The sequence below is a fragment of the Cervus canadensis genome, chromosome 19, assembly GCF_019320065.1.
Source record: "Cervus canadensis isolate Bull #8, Minnesota chromosome 19, ASM1932006v1, whole genome shotgun sequence".
NCBI classification, from domain to species: domain Eukaryota; kingdom Metazoa; phylum Chordata; class Mammalia; order Artiodactyla; family Cervidae; genus Cervus; species Cervus canadensis.
The window spans coordinates 37,784,939-37,805,689 of NC_057404.1; the positions used below are offsets into that span (position 1 = coordinate 37,784,939).

At 33.8% G+C, this 20,751-nt stretch overlaps 1 protein-coding gene across 1 annotated transcript in view; it reads left to right on the forward strand.

The window, feature by feature from the left end:
* Positions 1–20,751, forward strand: part of RAP1GDS1 (Rap1 GTPase-GDP dissociation stimulator 1) — a 121,927-nt gene that overhangs the window by 82,306 nt on the left and 18,870 nt on the right. Inside the window, exons 6-7 of the mRNA XM_043438461.1 lie at positions 10,663–10,870; positions 20,433–20,576. Coding sequence (XP_043294396.1) covers positions 10,663–10,870; positions 20,433–20,576 — 352 coding nt within the window. The remainder of the gene's footprint in view (positions 1–10,662; positions 10,871–20,432; positions 20,577–20,751) is intronic.

Below are 20,751 nucleotides of genomic sequence, written 5' to 3' on the forward strand. Positions count from 1 at the left end.
GCCTTCTCCCATAGAGTCCAAAAGTCTGTTCTATAGAGTAACAAGTCTTTAAAAGGGTAGGAAAATTCTAACTGTGATGCAAAAGTAAGACTTTTGGTTTTTCTTGTTGTTGCTGTTGCTGTTTGGGTCTGTTTTGCCCTCACCTTTACTATTCTGATTTTACCTGTTAAAGGTCAAGTCTGTGTATAGACACATTCAATATAACATTTCTAGTCTACTTTTGCCACCATGTCAATATGTATTATCCTCTGCTCTTAATTGTTTTCTGTTTTTTCTATTTTTCTTCTTTGTAACCAAGCTAAAGTACTGAACACTTTCTCTATTTTTAATCAAAGTTATCTTTGCTGCAAGTTGGGAGTATTTCCCTTGATTGGGAAGGAATAATAAAAGATAAGTACTTTTTAAAGGTGAACAATTGATATTCTTCTTCTTGAGTGGAATAATGTACCTTTTGAGAAAATGTGCTGTTATCAATTCACTTTAAATTCTAAATTTTAACTGCATTTACATGTGCACACACAGAGTTGTATGTATATATAGTCTAGTGTAGTTTTTTAACTATGAAATAACTTGATACAAAAGCCTCTCATTTAAAATAGTTTGAATAAAATTTAATTTTGATCTTGAGCAGTTAAACTAAAAAATTGGAGCAATAAATTATTTACCATGTTACCTGAATGCTGTTCAGAAGAGACTTAAGGTAAATTTATTAAATAATTGAGTTTAATTAATAATTTTATTTATAATATATAGATATTCAGTCTTTTGCTGATAATGTAGAAATAGAAAGCTATAATAAATAGAATACTTCAGTGATTTCTTTAGCAAATGCAATGTGATTTGCAGATGCTCTACTATTATCTAAAGACTTTTTTAAAATACTAGAGTTGTCAACAATTTTGACTGACATGAAAAATCAATTGGTCTGTAGAAATTAATACTGATATCAGTGGGCACACCAAAGCTGTCCATCAGATGTCTCACTGTGACCTAATTTTAAGCTGCATTTGTGGAACTAGTGTTTTCCTTTCCTGACCATATGTTATAAATGTAAATATATAAATCTATTTGAAATTATCCTACATTAAATAAAGGCAGTATTTAAATCTGAATATAGTACTCTGCCATAGAATTGCAAGCTTTATGTTTCCTTTGGATATGTGGGTATTTAATGGTCATGATGTTTTTTCTTCATGACTTATTTTTGTAATTTCACTGATGTAATATTTATAGCTTTTGCTTTTATATCTAGTCTTTCATGCATTTTACCTGCACCTGGAGGGTGAATAATTGGTTTAATAATCAGCAAAGATGTTGATGAATTTAAAGTTTTCATTAGAATGCTTAAAACATATTTGACTGTGTATTGTGTCTAAGGTACATAATAGAAATTGCCTATTGACAAAATTATAGAGGAAAATGTAAGCATCAGAAGTTAATTTTCTTCCTTGGTAGATTTCATAAGTATCTTTTGACTTGATCTTGAAAAACAATGTAAGGGTATCTATTTACCAGTATTCTGCTCCAGGAAAATAAAATATCACTAAGCAAAAAGTATATTTAAGAAGCATACATTGTTTAAGAATATCAAAATAAATCATATAATAAAAGACAATTTAATTATATAAAAAAAAAGAAGCATACAGAAAACCCTGTATAGTTATGCATATCAGTATAGCCAATATGTCTGACTTAAAAAATAATGATACAACTCATTAATTTACATCATGACTATCAACTTTTTGGGAGGTGTTGGGAATCGGAAAATAGGAGCATGAATTCCTTACCTTTGTGGATCTTGCAAAGGAGGAGATAGATAATAAACGAGTAACTATTACAAAAAGAAGGTATTTACAGTGATCATTGGTATCAAGAAAATAAGATGATATAATGGAGAGTATCTGGAGATGAAGTTCTCTTGTTATTTGAGCTGAAGTCTGAAAAATGAGAATAAACCATTTAAAGAGAAGGGGAAGAGTGTTCCCTGGAGAAGTATAGCAATTACAAACCCGAGTGAGGAAAGAACTTGATGTGGTCAGACCACTGAAAGAGAGCAAGGTGTATGAAATGTGGTGAATAGGGAGAGTGTTTGTTACAAAAGTGGAAGAAAAAAAGAAGACCTAGATTACAGAGAGCTTTGTGGGCCATCCAAGAGTAATGAGAAACTATCCAAGGGAATCTGATACAGGTTTTAAAAACATCATTCTTGGAGCTGCATGAAAAGTGGGTTGAGAAGAATGGAAGAGTAAAGAAAGGGAGTGTGGAGAGCAATTATAAGACTTGTAGTAGTCCAGGCGAGAGGTAATGGTGACTTGGATCAGGGTTGTAGTGGTGAAGCTGAGAGGCATCAGATGAATTTGAGAAGTATTTAGAGTGGTGGATGAATCAGGAATAAGGGTAAGGGGGAAATCAAGAATGATGCTTAAATCTGGGGTTTGAGCAACTGGCCAGAGGGTAGGGCAGTTTACTGGTAATGGAAAGAACAGAGTCTATTTTGTTATGTTTTTCTGAATTTTGTTATTGCTGCTTGTTTTTGTTTTGTTTTGTTGGTGGCAGTAATAAACCTAAGATTCTTAATAGAGATATGCAAGAGAAAATGGCAGTTGGGCAGTTTCTGTATCTTTATATTCTTATACATTTTGAGGATAAACATACCAAAAGTTTAAACTCTCATGTTTAGCAAAATATTCAGATGTTATGTGGATAGAATATATAGATTGAAGGAACCATGATAAATTAGAAAATTTAAGGGAATAAAGCTGCCTAGAATTTATAATTTTTTTTTTAAATAGAAGGGACTTTGGAAGTCATCTAGTCCATCTCCTCTAAGTTTTACAAATAAGGAAACTGAGGCCTCAGAGTTCACATGACTTTTTAGGATCAACGGATAAATGGGTGACAGTGTTGATCTAAAATTCATGTCTCTGGCTTATTTTATCAAAGTAATGTAATTGAAGGAATTACCACTTTCATAAACACCTAAATATTTCATCAAATAGTTTTGTGCTTTAATATTAATAGTTCAGCCCTTTGAATTCCAGATATAGGAATTTGTTGTAAGAATTTTGCTAAAAGCTAATCTTAAACGAATATTTTGTTTAAGTCAAAGAAAGGTAAATTTTACCTAATTTGAAAGAAGATAGAGCAGAATCAAGTGATAAAGGAAAAGCTTTTCACGTTTTTCCACATTTGAAAACTTAAAAAAGTATATGTGAATACAAGCATACTTTACCATGTTTGATCCTTTATTCTCATTTTCTCTAAATGTAGAATATTGTATGAAATACTGACATTTTATTCATTGGGAAATGAGGAACATTTTGATTTGACCAGGAATCTTAGTAAAAACTAAGGAAATCCAGCTAATAATCTGAGAGTTTTATTATTCTCAGTAAACCAGCTTGACAAATATAGGTAGACCATTCAAGTTTTCATACAAATATGATTGCTTTCTACTATTTTCTCTGTATATATGGCATATAGAGAACTAAAATTAAAACTATACTGTCTTTATCAAATATACTGAATAAATTCTTCCTTTCCTGCAATGGAAAATAATAGGAATTTATACACATCTTACATATTTTTAATGTTTAAACTTCAGTTTTATTCTGTTCTACTGATCAATACACCCTTTTAAATTTCTCTAAATTGTTGGCATAGCAAAGCGAACTTTTCTATTTAGTAGCTCTCTAACCTAAATTTTTTTCTCATATTGTGCTTTAAATGAAATAAATTGGGGTTTAAAGTAGCAAAACCATATTGATGTGTCAAATCAGAGACAAAAAAATTTCCTGACTGACCTGAAAAACCTTAAACTAAGCTGTGATAACAAGAACAGGTTCTTTCCTTTGGACAGCTTGTCATTTGAGTGAACACCGGGCGATGCTCTTTTTTTCCCTCTTTCTTCCACATAAGACAGTGTGAATCAGTTATGTACATATGTAGTTTGTATCAGCTAATCATTATTAGACCAGATCAGTATTATATAGTGTTTTATAATAAGAGATTGTAATGAAAGTATACCAAATTTCATAACAAAGCCACTAAGTAGATGAAAATCAGAACAAGTTTAAAAAAATAATAATAACTTGATGTTAAAATTTATGAAAATACAAGTCACAGGGTGAAAATATTTAATGATTTTTGAGCATGGTATCAAGTGCATCATTCTTGCATTAAAGTCTAGTTGCCTTTTTCCTCTTTACCATTCTAAATTGTTATGATGTAATTTCTTAGCACTTCTTTCTAGAATATTATTTTTTAATTAATCTTTTAGCCCTGAATTTTGTTCTCATTTTGTAATTTAGATGATTAATTATTGTAAAGTTAATTAGAAGAGATACATATTAAAGTTTAAATCAGTCGAATGAGGGTGAAGCTTTTCTTTAGTGGCCAAATTGATTTTGGAGCAGGAGAAGCCTGGTGCTTTTTCCTAGGTATGAAGCTAAGGTTTCACCTAAACTTGGTATGCATTTATTTAAGTACCTCGTATGCTCAAGAATACATGCATTGTCCTTTCTTTTAATAATTTTCAATTTTTACTGTATTTGAGAACTTTTAAAAAATAAAATTTCTGTGGCACACTATAGTCTTTCAGTTGTAGTAGTGCTCAAAAGCCATATACTCATAAATGTACACGTCATAAGATCCAGCCATTTCATTTCTAGATATTTAACCGGAATGCAAGGATTCTTCAATATCCGCAAATCAATCAATGTAATACACCACATTAACAAATTGAAAGATAAAAACCATATGATTATCTCAATAGATGCAGAGAAAGCCTTTGACAAAATTCAACACTCATTTATGATTAAAACTCTCCAGAAAGCAGGAATAGAAGGAACATACCTCAACATAATAAAAGCTATATATGACAAACCCACAGCAAGCATCACCCTCAATGGTGAAAAATTGAAAGCATTTCCCCTGAAATCAGGAACAAGACAAGGGTGCCCACTCTCACCACTACTGTTCAACATAGTGTTGGAAGTTTTGGCCACAGCAATCAGAGCAGAAAAAGAAGTAAAAGGAATCCAGATAGGAAAAGAAGAAGTGAAACTCTCACTGTTTGCAGATGACATGATCCTCTACATAGAAAACCCTAAAGACTCTACCAGAAAATTACTAGAGCTAATCAATGAATATAGTAAAGTTGCAGGATATAAAATTAACACACAGAAATCCCTTGCATTCCTATATACTAACAATGAAAAAACAGAAAGAGAAATTAAGGAAACAATACCATTCACCATTGCAACAAAAAGAATAAAATACTTAGGAGTATATCTACCTAAAGAAACAAAAGACCTATACATAGAAAACTATAAAACACTGATGAAAGAAATCAAAGAGGACACAAACAGATGGAGAAACATACCGTGTTCATGGATTGGAAGAATCAATATTGTCAAAATGGCTATTCTACCCAAAGCAATCTATAGATTCAATGCAATCCCTATCAAGCTACCAACGGTATTTTTCACAGAACTAGAACAAAGAATTTCACAATTTGTATGGAAATACAAAAAACCTCGAATAGCCAAAGTAATCTTGAAAAAGAAGAATGGAACTGGAGGAATCAACCTGCCTGACTTCAGACTCTACTACAAAGCCACAGTCATCAAGACAGTGTGGTACTGGCACAAAGACAGAAATATAGATCCAATGGAACAGAATAGAAAGCCCAGAGATAAATCCACGAACCTATGGACACCTTATCTTTGACAAAGGAGGCAAGGATATACAATGGAAAAAAGACAACCTCTTTAACAAGTGGTGCTGGGAAAACTGGTCAACCACTTGCAAAAGAATGAAACTAGAACACTTTCTAACACCATACACAAAAATAAACTCAAAATGGATTAAAGATCTAAATGTAAGACCAGAAACTATAAAACTCCTAGAGGAGAACATAGGCAAAACACTCTCCGACATAAATCACAGCAAGATCCTCTATGACCCACCTCCCAGAATATTGGAAATAAAAGCAAAAATAAACAAATGGGACCTAATGAAACTTAAAAGCTTTTGCACTACAAAGGAAACTATAAGTAAGGTGAAAAGACAGCCCTCAGATTGGGAGAAAATAATAGCAAATGAAGAAACAGACAAAGGATTAATCTCAAAAATATACAAGCAACTCCTGCAGCTCAATTCCAGAAAAATAAATGACCCAATCAAAAAATGGGCCAAAGAACTAAACAGACATTTCTCCAAAGAAGACATACAGATGGCTAACAAACACATGAAAAGGTGCTCAACATCACTCATTATTAGAGAAATGCAAATCAAAACCACAATGAGGTACCATTACACGCCAGTCAGGATGGCTGCTATCCAAAAGTCTACAAGCAATAAATGCTGGAGAGGGTGTGGAGAAAAGGGAACCCTCTTACACTGTTGGTGGGAATGCAAACTAGTACAGCCACTATGGAAAACAGTGTGGAGATTTCTTAAAAAACTGGAAATAGAACTGCCATATGACCCAGCAATACCACTTCTGGGCATACACACTGAGGAAACCAGATCTGAAAGAGACACATGCACCCCAATGTTCATCGCAGCACTGTTTATAATAGCCAGGACATGGAAGCAACCTAGATGCCCATCAGCAGATGAATGGATAAGGAAGCTGTGGTACATATACACCATGGAATTTTACTCAGCCATCAAAAAGAATTCATTTGAACCAGTCCTAATGAGATGGATGAAACTGGAGCCCCTTATACAGAGTGAAGTAAGCCAGAAAGATAAAGAACATTACAGCATACTAACACATATATATGGAATTTAGAAAGATGGTAACGATAACCCTATATGCAAAACAGAAAAAGAGACACAGAAATACAGAACAGACTTTTGAACTCTGTGGGAGAAGGTGAGGGTGGGATGTTTCAAAAGAACAGCATGTATACTATCTATGGTGAAACAGATCACCAGCCCAGGTGGGATGCATGAGACAAGTGCTCGGGCCTGGTGCACTGGGAAGACCCAGAGGAATTGGGTAGAGAGGGAGATGGGAGGGGGGATCGGGATGGGGAATAAGTGTAAATCTATGGCTGATTCATATCAGTGTATGACAAAACCCACTGAAATGTTGTAAAAAAAAAGAAAAAAAAGAAAAGAAAAGATTGTGAATCAGTAGACATCAGAAGTATCAAAAGAAAAGTGGTAACCAAAAGAAAATGGAATGTTGTTGCCTTCAAAAATTTGAGGAAAAATCATTTCCAGTATAGAATTCTATATGCAGATCATCAGTCAAGTGTGAGGTAACAATAGGGACAGTGTTAAACATGAATGTCTCAGAAAATCGGTATCCTTTATATCTTTCCTGGAAGCCTCTGGAAGATGTGTTCCAATGAAACAAGGGATATAAATAATAAGATTACACAGGAATCAGGAGACAAGAGATTCAACAGGAAAATAGGAGCTTCTAGTAGGATGGTGACATGACAGCCCCAAATGTCCTGTTTTCAAAGAGCAACCAGTCCCGACTGGGGAAACTCTTACACGAGATGAAATTAATTGAGCACCTAAAGAGAACGTGCTTATTAAGAAAAAAGTCAGACAACTGATGGAGAGTTTGGAGTTGAATTAATAAGTACATTGAAAGCTAAATAAATGAGAAAAAAAAAAGTAATTCCAAGGAAATAAAAGTAACTCCAGGCCACATGACACAGTGTGTTATTGAAACACTAATTACTTCAAGCCAAAATTACAGTATAATTGCACTGTAAAGATGTAGGTTATTGTGGAGACAGGAAAAGGAGAAAGCTAGTGCTTCATCTTTCATAGTGGAAGGTCAATCAAAACTACCTAAAACTAAAAAAGCAAAAATTGTCAATATAAAATGTTTTTGGAGGTAAATATCAGTGAATTAGCTAAAAGAGCTTTATGTGCTTGTTTTTGAAGAAGAAATGGGAAAGGGGGACTGGATTCTCCTGGTAATATAAGTATTAGAACTAACTCTTTAAACTCATATATAATTTTGTTAAAAAATCAACCCTTAACGGGGGACTTCCCTGGCTGTCCAATAGTTAAGACTTCACCTTCTGATGCAGAGGGTGCAGGTTCAGTTCCTGGCTGGGGAGCTGAGACCCCACATGCCTCACAGCCAAAAAAACCAAAACATATAAAACAGGAGCATTATTGTAACAAATTCAATAAAGACTTTTAAAAAAATGGTCCACATTAAAAAAAAAAAAAAAGAACTTTAATAATAAACCCTTAGGAAAAAGTCCTTCTTGCTGAAAGTCTTAAGGATCTGTGGCATTTAAATCAAATATAATGTCCAAATCACGGTTCATGCTGTCCTTTCTCTGTATCCACCTACGGGATATGATCAGATTTTCTTCATGAATTCCTATATTAATCATGGTGCATTGTTCCCTTGTACTGGCAAATGGACTGAATTACTTAACAACAGTGATTTTGTTTCAGTTTAATAAGTGGAAGAATAAAATATGGGTTGGAAAAAAGTGCTTCAACTATTTTGAAAAGAGTTAAGAGTACATAACTGATAAATCATGTCTAGTTCATCTATGATTTTGTTTCATTTATTTGAAGAATTGTGTGAAACAGAAGAGCAACCACAAATGTTGAGGAATTAAATCATTCCTGTTTAAATCAAACTAACTTTTTGGGTAAGGTGTAATGTTTGTAAAATTTGATTTCTGAGAGTTTAGGTAGCTTATTAGAAAAGACACTCCACCCTTTGCTCTTTTTTTGTAGCACTAATGAATCTTACTTAGAAGTCTTGGACTGGATTCACATCATTTTGGGATAGGTCTGGTACATGTGCCAAAAGCAGGGTAACAGTAGAGTAAATCAAAACTGTTTTAAACAAATATAAATATTTGTTTCTCCATTTTCTTTTAAAGTTGAATTTCTAATATTTTTTATTTGATATTGGAAGAGATTTACCAGAAACTAGAGAATAGAATGTAACTCTTGCATTTGTTTACTTGTTTTTTCAGTCACACATTCAAAAAATCAACAAATTTCTTTTGAACACTTGCCCTGTACTAGGCACCATACTGTATACTGTGTTTGTGGTAGTCATGCTCTCAAGCAGCTTATATTTTAGTAGGTGATGTGGAAACTTATTTCTAAAATGAACTTATAAACAAGCATATAATTGTAAGTTACAATAATTGCTATTATGAGGACATAATTGAATGAGGTAAGGAAGGAATTTAAATTACAGATGTACATTCTAGGGGAGAAGGAACATTTCAGACAGTTAAAATTTCTAAATATTTATCTTCTTCAAACAGTGTAGTTTACCTTTCTCAGAAAGTTGCTGGTGGATGCGTCTACTGAAACTAAAAACTTGAATGTGAATGAACATAGGTAATAGAGTATCTAATACAGGAAGGAGAAGAAAATATCCATCAAGATCATGAAAAAGGAATTCCAGGATGTCAGTGTGCCCAGCAGACATGGAGAGCAAGCAGTCTTGACTAGATTGGTCGATTCTCTGAGAGAAACTTTAGATAAATTGATAGGATATCTGATGCAGCAAAAGGACTGAGAATCAGAAAGGAAATAGACTGGATTCTGGTTGTATTTTGGAGGTAGACTGATAGATTTTGGTTATTATGTGGATACACTGAGAGAGAACGAGTGAGTGATGACCCCCAGGTTTCTGCGTGTATGGAGGGCAGGTAGGTGGCATGTTTATTCACTAAATTATGGAACTCTGGAGAGAGAACAGATGTATCAGAATATCAGACGTCTACCCTAGGCATGGTGTTTGGAGAAAGAACAGACATATCAGAATATCAGAAGTCTACCTTAGGCATGGTGTTTGGATGCTAGATAGATATTCAAATGGAGATGTCAAATGGACATTTAAATAGCCAGGAGTTAAGAAGAGGGCTAGAGGTATGATTGTATAAGCATCAACATATAGGAGGTATTTTTATGCTACGGAAAAAAATTAGATTGCCTAGGGTGAGAGTAAGGATCAAAAAGGTAAGAAAGCAGAAGATGAAGTCTCAAGGAACTAGAATTTATACTGGTCTGGTGGAAAGGAGGAGCATGCAAAGGAGACTGCAGAATGTAGAGGTGGACCCAGACTGGTTTGAGGTGGGTTTAGGTATGCATGTGAGTTGAGGAAGTAGAGACAGCGTATGTAGACAGTGCTGTCAAGAAACTTGTTTGTGAAATTCAACAGACTGGATGGTAGCTTCATGAAAGTGGAGCAAAGGGAAGGTATTTGGTTTTAATATTGCTTTTTTTGTGAGAAATATTAAAGCATATTTAAATGTTGAGGATGAGGCTCTAGAGTGAAAGATCGGAGACAAGAAAGAAGGCATGTCAGGGACAGTGTGAAAATATACCACTCTAATGGTGTAAAAATAAGTCACCTTTAATTCAGCCGTGTGAAATGCAATCTGCTATGAGTAATTTTTCTTCTTTGGCTAAAAGCCTTGAAACTATGAATTTATAACAGTAATTTTACCATTGCTATGGTTACCTATATATTATGCTAGCAACCATTTTTTTTTATAGCCTTGAATATAATTGGGTCAGAACATCTTAAAGCTTTAGACATTTTTCCTCTACAGAGGCATTAAAGAAAAAAAAAAAAAAAAAAGGACTGTTTTCTGTATTTGAAGAGTGTTTTCATTTATCAGTAATGAAACAAAATGACCAAGTATTGAAAGTAATAGAAAACAGTTTCTGTGCTTAATTTTGTTTTCTTACTCTAAATTTTCCTCTTTATTTTTTACAGAGTCAAGTAAAGAACAGTTTGCCAGTACAAACATTGCTGAAGAGCTGGTGAAACTCTTCAAGAAGCAAATAGAGCATGATAAGAGGGAAATGGTTTTTGAAGTTCTTGCTCCATTGGCAGAAAACGGTGAGAAGATAAACGCACCTCTTGATTTTTGATCATGTAGGCTTTTTCCATTTTTTTCTGGTATTATTTAATTGCCAGCTGTTTAACTCAAATTCCATTCTTTTATTAATGATGTGATAAGTTTTATTTCAGATATCTCTAACTTCAGCTGCATTATATATTTCATAACTATATATATATTGGCCAAAACTACTTTTTAGATTTCTTTGATTTTAAAATCTTGGGAAAGGTGGTTCTGTAGGTTACACATTCTTATGCCAGTCTGGAAAAGGCAGCTGAGAGGCTCTACTCCACTTATATACTCTTGCAGGGCAAAGGCCATAAAAGTTGGAGCACCAGGCCTACCAACTGTGTGGACGCTGAGGATGAGGCTCTAGAGTGAGAGGTTGGAGGTTGTGAAGAGGCAAGAGGGAATGAGGAGGGCCTTTAAAAGAAGGCATGTCAGGGACAGTGTGAAGTATACCACTTTAATGGTGTAAAGTAGTCTTTATACCAGTTAGGCAAAAAATCTTAAGGGATACACTCTAGGAATAAGAGGGAACCAGAGGAAACAAACCATCCCATGATAATTTTTCAAATATAGTGTCTAGCACATAGTCAGAGAGGATGTGAGGAGACAAGACATTGTAAGCAAGAATCAACACAAAGAACAGGCAACAAATATCCAGATACTGAAATTATTAGACATTGATTCAAAACAGGTATGCTTATTATGTTCAAAGAGTTAAAAACAAACTTGAAAATTTTAGATTTTCAACTAAACTAGAAACTATGAAAAGTAGAATAACTGATTTGAAAAGGAAATAATTGGGAATTCCTTAATTGAGAAATACAACAAAAATTAAGACCCTAAATAGATGAGTTTGACAGATGATTAAATATAGTTAAATTAGAGAACCAGTGAACTGGAAGATAGAATGGAAGGAAATCCAGAATGAAATACAGAGAAAGAAAAGGACCAATATACATTAAAAAAAATAAGAGGGAAAGGGACTCATATATATTTTTTGGAGTCGCAGAAAGAAGGGAGATGGGAGAGCATAAGTTTGAAGAAATTTTAGCAGAGCATTTGTCAAAAATTATGAACGATATCAAGGATTCAGGAACCCCAATAATTTAAAAACATGATTCAAAGAAATACACATTTAGATAGGTCATATCGAAATTGGAAAAAAAAAAAAAAGAATTTTAAAATTAGCCAGGAGAAAAATAGTACCTAAAAAGAGGCAAAAGTTTGACTGCTAACTTCTTGACAGTCGCAATGAAAACCAGATGACAAACATGTTCTGTGTGCTGAAAGAAAATAAATACAACTTAAAATTCTAATCCCAGCGTAACTACCCATCAGAACTGAAAGCAAATGAAGTTGTTTTCAGATTAGAAACTGCGAAAGTTCACCACCAACATACTCTCACTAAAAGGAAACTATAAAGGATTTTTGTAGATAAAAGGAAAATGATTCCCCCAAAAAAGGAAACTGAGTCCAAAAAGGTTATAGGTGCAGGGGAGGAGAAAGAAGCAAAAAAAAAAACAAGCAATAAATGTGTATGTAAATCTAATGAACATTGAATATACAAAATAATAAAAATAATTCATTGTGAAATTTAAAGTGTGTGTATATATATATATATATATATATATATATATATATATATGTATATATATTTTATATACCACAAAATGGAGTAGGCAAGAGGAGATGGGGACAACAAGGATGAGATGGTTGGATGGCATCACTGACTTGATGGACATGAGTTTGAGTAAGCTCTGGGAGTTGGTGATGGACAGGGAAGCCTGGTGTGCTGTAGTCTGTGGGATCGCAAAGAGTCAGACACGACTGAGCAACTGAACTTAACCACAAAATGAGTGTATAAATCTGGAGGGACATAAAAGTGAAGAGTTCCAAGACACTTATATTATCTGGAAGAAAGTACCATTAGATTCTGATTAATGACTCCAAATTTTAAGTGAACTAGAATAATTTTTAAAACCAAATGCAACTAGTGGAAAGATTTATGGAAAGAATTTTTTTTAATACAGCATCAACTAACAGAAGAACAGGGAGCAAAGGGAACATGGAACAGGAGGTAAAAATAGGGGTAAAAAATATACGAGATTTACGACACAGTATTTTGGTAATTACATTAAATGTATGTGGCCTAAATGCTTTAGTTAAAATAAAGACCAACTGTTAACTGAATTTTTAAAAACCAACTAAAACAAGCAATACTTCTTAAGTATGAGGAGATTTAAAAGATTGAAAAAATATACCATTCAAACCTGAAAAAGGCCGAGATAGTCATATTATCAGTACTATCAGGTAAAATAGACATTACTATTAAAAAACTTGCTAGAGATAAAGAAGGTGACTTTATCATGATGAACGATCCAGTTCACTTGGAAGCTATAAAAATACATATTATCCCAAAAGATTAGAAGCAAAAGTATTCAGAACTATGAGGACAACTAAATATCCACAAATATCATAGGACAAATAGACTTTTAAAAAACAGTAGTATAAAAAAAAAAAAAAAACAGTAGTATAGAAAATGTGGACAACATGATTGTGAAAATTGATTTAATGGACATACTTGGAACCCTGCACCTTGCTTCAGAGCCCTTGCAAGTACATATGAAACATTTAAAATGTGTATACTTCTCATGGAAAAAATTTTAACAAAGAATTGCTATTTTACAGTATGTTAGAGTTTTTTTTTTTTCCTAATAATGAAAATGAGAACACTTAGCTGAAATCTTTTATGATGCATGTAAAGCCATACTTAAAGTGACTTTTTTTTCACTTTAAAATTATATAATGGAAAATGAAAACAGCTAAAATCAATAAGCTCAGTTTTAATCTCAGAAATTAGTGAAGAAAAACATAAACGAAACCCAAAAAAAGTAGAAGGGAGGAAATACAAAGAACTGAAATTAATAAGATAGAAAATATGTAACACAATATAAGCATATATTTGCTAATGCTGAGTCTGAAAAGATGTCATAGAACTGGTAAATCCCTAGTAAGATTAATCAGGGGAAAAAAAAAGAGGGAAGGCACAAATAACCAGAATCAAGAAAATAGATCTCACTACAGATGTTACAGATACTAGAAGAATGTTATAAAAATTTGATGCCCATACATTTTCAAGTATGGATGACACAAGAAGAGAAAAGTCGAGTAATCTTACCTTAAATTCTTTCAAGGAATAGGAAACGCAAATATACTCACTAATGTATTTTGTGAAACTAATAAAATACAATCAAAGACCATAGAAGAAAAAAAATTAAAGGCCAGTCTCACCATGAAGATAGATCCAAAATTCCCATAAACTTTTAGCAAAAAATTTCCAATAATATATTTAAAAATTAATCATCATACTAAATTGGATTTATTCCAGAAATGTAGTTTATTATTCCAAATGCAATCAATATAATTCATCACATTAAAACTTAATAAAGGGGAAAATCATGTGATCTTCAGTTCAGTCGCTCAGTCGTGTCCAACTCTGTGACACCATGGACTGCAGCACGCCAGGCCTCCCTGTCCATCACGAACTCCCGGAGTTTACCCAAATTCATGTCCATTGAGTCGGTGATGCCATCCAACCATCTCATCCTCTGTCATCCCCTTCTCCTCCTGACCTCAGTCTTCCCCAGCATTAGGGTCTTTTCAAATAAGTCAGCTCTTCACATCAGGTGGCCAAAGTATTGGAGTTTCAGCTTCAGCATCAGTCCTCCCAATGAACACCCAGGACTGATCTCCTTTAGGATGGACTGGTTGGATCTCCTTGCAGTCCAAAGGACTCTAAGAGTCTTCTCCAACACTACAATTCAAAAGCATCAATTCTTCGGCACTCAGCTTTCTTTGTAGTCCAACTCTCACATCCATATATGACCACTGGAAAAACCATAGCCTTGACTAGATGGACCTTTGTTGGCAAAGTAATGTCTTTGCTTTTTAATATGCTATCTAGGTTGGTCATAACTTTCCTTCCAAGGAGTAAGTGTCTTTTAATTTCATGGTTGCAGTCACCATCTGCAGTGATTTTGGAGCCCCCAAAAATAAAGTCTGCCATTGTTTCCCCATCTATTTGCCATGAAGTGATGGGACCGGATGCCATGATCTTAGTTTTCTGAATGTTGAGCTTTCAGCCAACTTTTTCACTCTCCTCTTTCATTTTCATCAAGAGGCTTTTTAATTCTTCTTCACTTTCTGCCATAAGGGTGGTGTCATCTCCATATCTGAGGTTATTGATATTTCTCCTGGCAGTCTGGATTCCGGCTTGTGCTTCATCCAGCCCAGCATTTCTCATGATGTACTTACTCTGCATATAAGTTAAATAATCAGGGTGACAATATACAGCCTTGATGTATTCCTTTTCCTATTTGGAACCAGTCTGTTGTTCCATGTCCAGTTCTAACTGTTTCTTCCTGACCTGCATACAGATTTCTCAAGAGGCAGATCAGGTGGTCTGGTATTCCCATCTCTTGAATAATTTTCCACAGTTTATTGTGATCCACACAGTCAAAGGCTTTGGCATTGTCAATAAAGCAGGAATAGATGTTTTCTTGAACTCTCTTGCTTTTTTGATGATCCAGCAGATGTTGGCAATTTGATCTCTGGTTCCTCTGCCTTTTCTAAAACCAGCTTGAACATCTGAAAGTTCACAGTTCACATTTTGTTGAAGCCTGGCTTGGATTTTGAAGCTTGCATTTTGAGCATTACTCTGCTAGCGTGTGAGATGAGTGCAATTGTATGATCTTACATCCAGAAAAAACATTTCATAAGATTAAGCATCCATATGTGGTTTTTAAAAACTTCACAAACCATTACTAGAAGAGAGTGAAGAGAATATATAACCCGAATTCTGTAGAAAACATTACACCCAGTGGTAAAACAAAAAGCATTTCCTTTTAAGATTGGGAATGAGAAGGATCATCCCCATTTTTATTTCTTATTGTATTTTAGGAACTATCCAGTGCTATAGAGTAAAAAAGAAAGAAAAGATATTGGAAGGAAATAAGCTATCATTTTTCATAGATGATATGATTACATCCTGAATACAAAAGAATAGATTAATCTTGAAAATTAAAGTTTGGGTTGCTAGCCAAAAGAAAGAAATATATCTGAAAACCCAAAGCATTGTATTTTTACATACCAGCCAAAACAGAAAATACATTTTTAAAATACGTTGTTTCCTATAGTATAAAAACAAAATATTTAAGGGAATTCTTGGTAGTCCAGTGGTCAGGAGGACTCTGTGCTTTCACTGCTGGGGGCCCCGCATTTGATCCCTGGTCTGGGAGCTAAGATCCTGCAAGCTGAGTGGCTTTAAAGAGAAAAAAAAGAAGAAGTACTTAAGAATAGATTAATAAAAGATGTCTAAGATTTCTGGCAGAAAACTGTAGAAAATCATCAAGAGAAACTAAGATCTAAATAAACAGAAAGCTATATGTATTCTGTAATGATGTTATATTGCCCCATACTGATCTGAAGACTTAACTGCAGTTCTCATCACAATCCCAAAGACCAAGAATAGTCAAGATAATGTGAAAGAGAACAAGGGAGCAGAACTGGTTTTTACTTCATAACAATAATAAAGTTTTATTCTGATAAAACTCTTACTATATTTAAAAGACAATGTAGTATTGGTTCAAAGATGGACAGGAAAACCAGTGGAACAGGATAACCCAGAAACAAATAGATGCATTAGTAGATGTTTATTTTACTAAGAAAAAAAGGTACCACTATGGAGCTATATGGAAAGGACGGTTTGTTAAATAAATGGTGCTAGAAATGTAGAAAATACAATTGGAGACACACATACAATCCCACTTTTTACTATTTTAAAATTTTCATTTCAGATACATTATTGAATGTAAAAGTTGAAATAAGAAAGTTTATCTTAAAACATGAGATAGGAGAATAGCATCACAGGCTTGCATACAGAAAATTTTATGTCACAAAAAGCTTAACTGAAAGGAAAAAATGATAAATTTGGTTATTTTAAAAATAAAAATTTGAGAAAAGCATGACTGTAGATGAGATGATATTTACAACACGTGTCACCAGCAGAGGGCTGATGTGTACACCATGTAGAAAAACACCCCCAAATCATTAAGAGAAATGTAGAAAATTCAGTGGTGAACACGTGCAAATGATTTGAGAAGGCCTTTGACAAAAGATAAAATCCAAGTAGCTAATGAACACATAAAAATATGCTCAACTCATTAAAAATTAAGGAATGCAAAATAAAACCACAATAAAATACCACTATGTATTCACTGGAAAAAATGATAATACCAAGTGTTGATGAAGGTGTGGAACAATGGAAACTCATTAAATGCTGATGGGACTATACTGCTACTGCTGCCAAGTTAACTTCAGTCATGTCCGACTCTGTGCGACCCCATCCCTGGGATTCTCCAGGCAAGAACACTGAAGTGGGTTGCCATTTCCTTCTCCAGTGCATAAAAGTGAAAAGTGAAAGTGAAGTCGCTCAGTCATGTCCGACTCTTCGCAGCCCCATGGACTGCAGCCTACCAGGCTCCTCCATCCATGGAATTTTCCAGGCAAGAGTACTAAATTGGTATAATTTGGAGAACAGTCTCTACTGAGTTAGAGGTACGTGTTCCCAGTGATCCAAAAATTCTGCTGTTGGGTGTATACCCAGAAACATGTTCATGTACACCAGGAGCCATTCCAGGAATGTTCATAACAGCATTGTTTATAATAATGAAATATTTAAACAACTTGTATCCATTAACAGTAGATTAACATGGTATATCCATATTATGGAAAAATACAGTTATGGAAAGGAATGAAGACCATAACCAATAGTGTAGATGAGTCCTATAAACATATTAAAAAGAAAAAGCCAGCACTGAAAAATACATGATTCCATTTACATGAAGTTTCAAAAAAAGCTGAAATTAAGCTATAGTTTTTAAGGGATGATTATTTGGTGAAACTGTAAAAGTATGGATATGTATGGATACTATTACCTTTAAAAATCAGGGTAAAAAAAATCAGGGTAGTGATTTGAAAGGGACATATGTGACAGGAAAAAGTCACACAGGGGTTTCTCGGGTTTTTGGTGATGGATTTCTTGATTTAGGTGATAGTTCTGTGGTTATTTAATGTATTTAATAATAATAGTTGATTAAGTATAACGTAAGGACTTCCCTGATAGCTCAGTTGGTAAAGAATCTGCCTGCAATGCAGGAGACCCCGGTTCAATTCCTGGGTCAGAAAGATCCGCTGGAGAAGGGTTAGGCTACCCACTCCAGTATTCTTGGGCTTCCCTTGTGACTCAGCTGGTAAAGAATCCACCTGCAATGTGGGAGACCTAGGTTTGATCCCTGGGTTGGGAAGATCCCCTGGAGAAGGGAAAGGCTACCCACTCCAGTATTCTGGCCTGGAGAATTCTGTGGACTGTATGTATAGTCCATGGGGTCGCAAAGAGTCAGACACAACTGAGCAACTTTCACACTTATGCATAACATATATTTATGCACTTTGTTGAATTTGTGGGATTTTTCCACCACTTAGAAAAGACTTTTAAATATACAGTCATACAGATATACACATACACATACACATACATATATATATATAAAACATGATACATAAATAGTAGTGATATAAGTAGATGTCCTTGGGCAGAATTGTACTGATAAAAGTGTGCTAGGCTTTCTTCTTTGGCAGAATGCCTTGCTCATCCTTTTTAATAAGGCATTTTAAGTGTCCCATATATATGTGTGATTACAGTTAAACTTTGAGAAGAAAGATCTCATAGTTTAACCTTAGCACATGTCATATTTTCTGCATGCCTTAGATCTTATAGGAGGAATTTATTTTTCATCTCATTTGGTGGTTTGGCCAAATAGGAAATTTTCAATGTGACCTTCAGGTAGTTTTATGCCAGAGAATGACCTGTAACCTTCCTTGCAGTCTTTCATAATAACTGTTTTTATTTATTTGTTTTGTTCTCCACTATCTTCACTTGTTGTGTTTTATAACTGTGAAGTGGACTGAATGATAACTTTGAAAATTTGTGTCTGGACTATCCTTAGCATATCATCCTTGGTTTCCTTGTATGCAAAGGAGAGTGATTCCAACATTTAAACTGGGATTTCTGTAATTCAAGGTTTTTTGTATTTTTTAAGGCTTTTTCGTCATGGCTTTCAATTCCAGTCACCACATATTTCTAGTTCTATCATTCTGTAACCAAGGAAACGCCCTACTTCCAGCATGGCACAGTGCAAGTATACCTTATAAAAAAATATTCCAGGTTGAATATTCTGTATATTCTGAAATAATATGCCAAAGAAGATCAGTGGTCCTAGTGATAGGGAAAAAAGGCCAAATTTTTACACATTAAAATGGTCTGAAAGAGAAAATCTTAAGTTTGGAAAAAAGAAAAATGGTCTGTTTCTCCCAAGTAACAAGCTTACACTGTCCTTGCTGTAGATATATGCATATACAGCTTAGGGAAACTGAAGGCTAAAATAAAATCTGACTAAACAATAAAATTAAGTTTGAAAATATCTGTGTAGCTAATGCATTTCTAAGTTCAGTTGATCAACATTTATCTTAAGTAGTATCAAATATACCCAAAATATTTAAGTAGACCAATTTAGGTTAAAACACAAGGATGAATGAAGTATATACAATATCTGCTGAATTGGGGGAGACAGATATGAACGTGAATATAAAATCTTCAGTGAAATATGTTCTATAATGAAAGAATATTTAAGATATTAGGAGTGTAAACTATTGATTCGATAGACAAATACAGTTTGCTATGAAGATAGTATTTTAAAATACAATTGGGATGTAAAATCTCTAAAATTCCTTAGTTTGTTAGTTATTCATCAAAAAATTTCAAAGTTATTTTTTCTTTCCACTTTTATTATGAAAATTTTGCTCTATTCAAATGTAGAGCAAATATAATATAATGAACTACGTTCCCATCACTTGAGAAAGCTTCAAATTAATGAAGACCTGAAGCCCGTTTTTAAAACATGACTTTTCAAGTTCAGAAAGTTATAAATTAACTGCCCTAGAAAAATAACAATGTATAAATATGAATCCAAATATACATACCTTGTGATATACTTTGAAATTTACTAATACCTCTTTTCAATACCTCTTTCAATATCTTGGTATTCAAACTCCATTAGTGGATATATTTTGACTGATATATCATCTGTGTGTGTTTTATAAAACAGTGTGGGATATTTTATAGTGTTGCCTTTCAAATGTGAGTATAATCTCTAGAATAACAGTAGATATTACTTGCCTTCAGAGCTGAGAATCAATTTGTTTAGGTGCTGCCAGACATTGTGAAAAGTGACATAATAGCAAATGGAAAAATGAAATAAAGCCCTGTGTATTTAAGCTGCACTGTCTGATACTTCCTTTTGAAACTCAAATCTTCAAAGGAGCATTATCTAAATCATGTACTTTCTTGGTGTCTTATAATTCTTAACAATAAATTGCTTACACCAGAACTATTTCATCTTAAATTTTGGTTATTTTGTTCACATTATTCTTTAGATGCTATTAAACTACAGCTTGTTGAATCAGGCCTGGTAGAATGTCTACTGGAGATTGTTCAGCAGAAAGTGGATAGTGACAAAGAGGAGGATATTGCTGAGCTCAAAACTGCTTCGGATCTAATGGTTTTATTACTTCTTGGAGGTGAGTTGTAATTTATGCCAATAAAAGAAAATGATTGTCAGATTTTTTTTTTAATTTATTGTCTCTTTTATAAATACTTCATTAGGCATTTTCTCTCATTTTCCTGTCACATTTAATCTTGTTGATGTGATGATTTTGAAACACATCATAAAGAGAACTAGAGATAATGAACCTG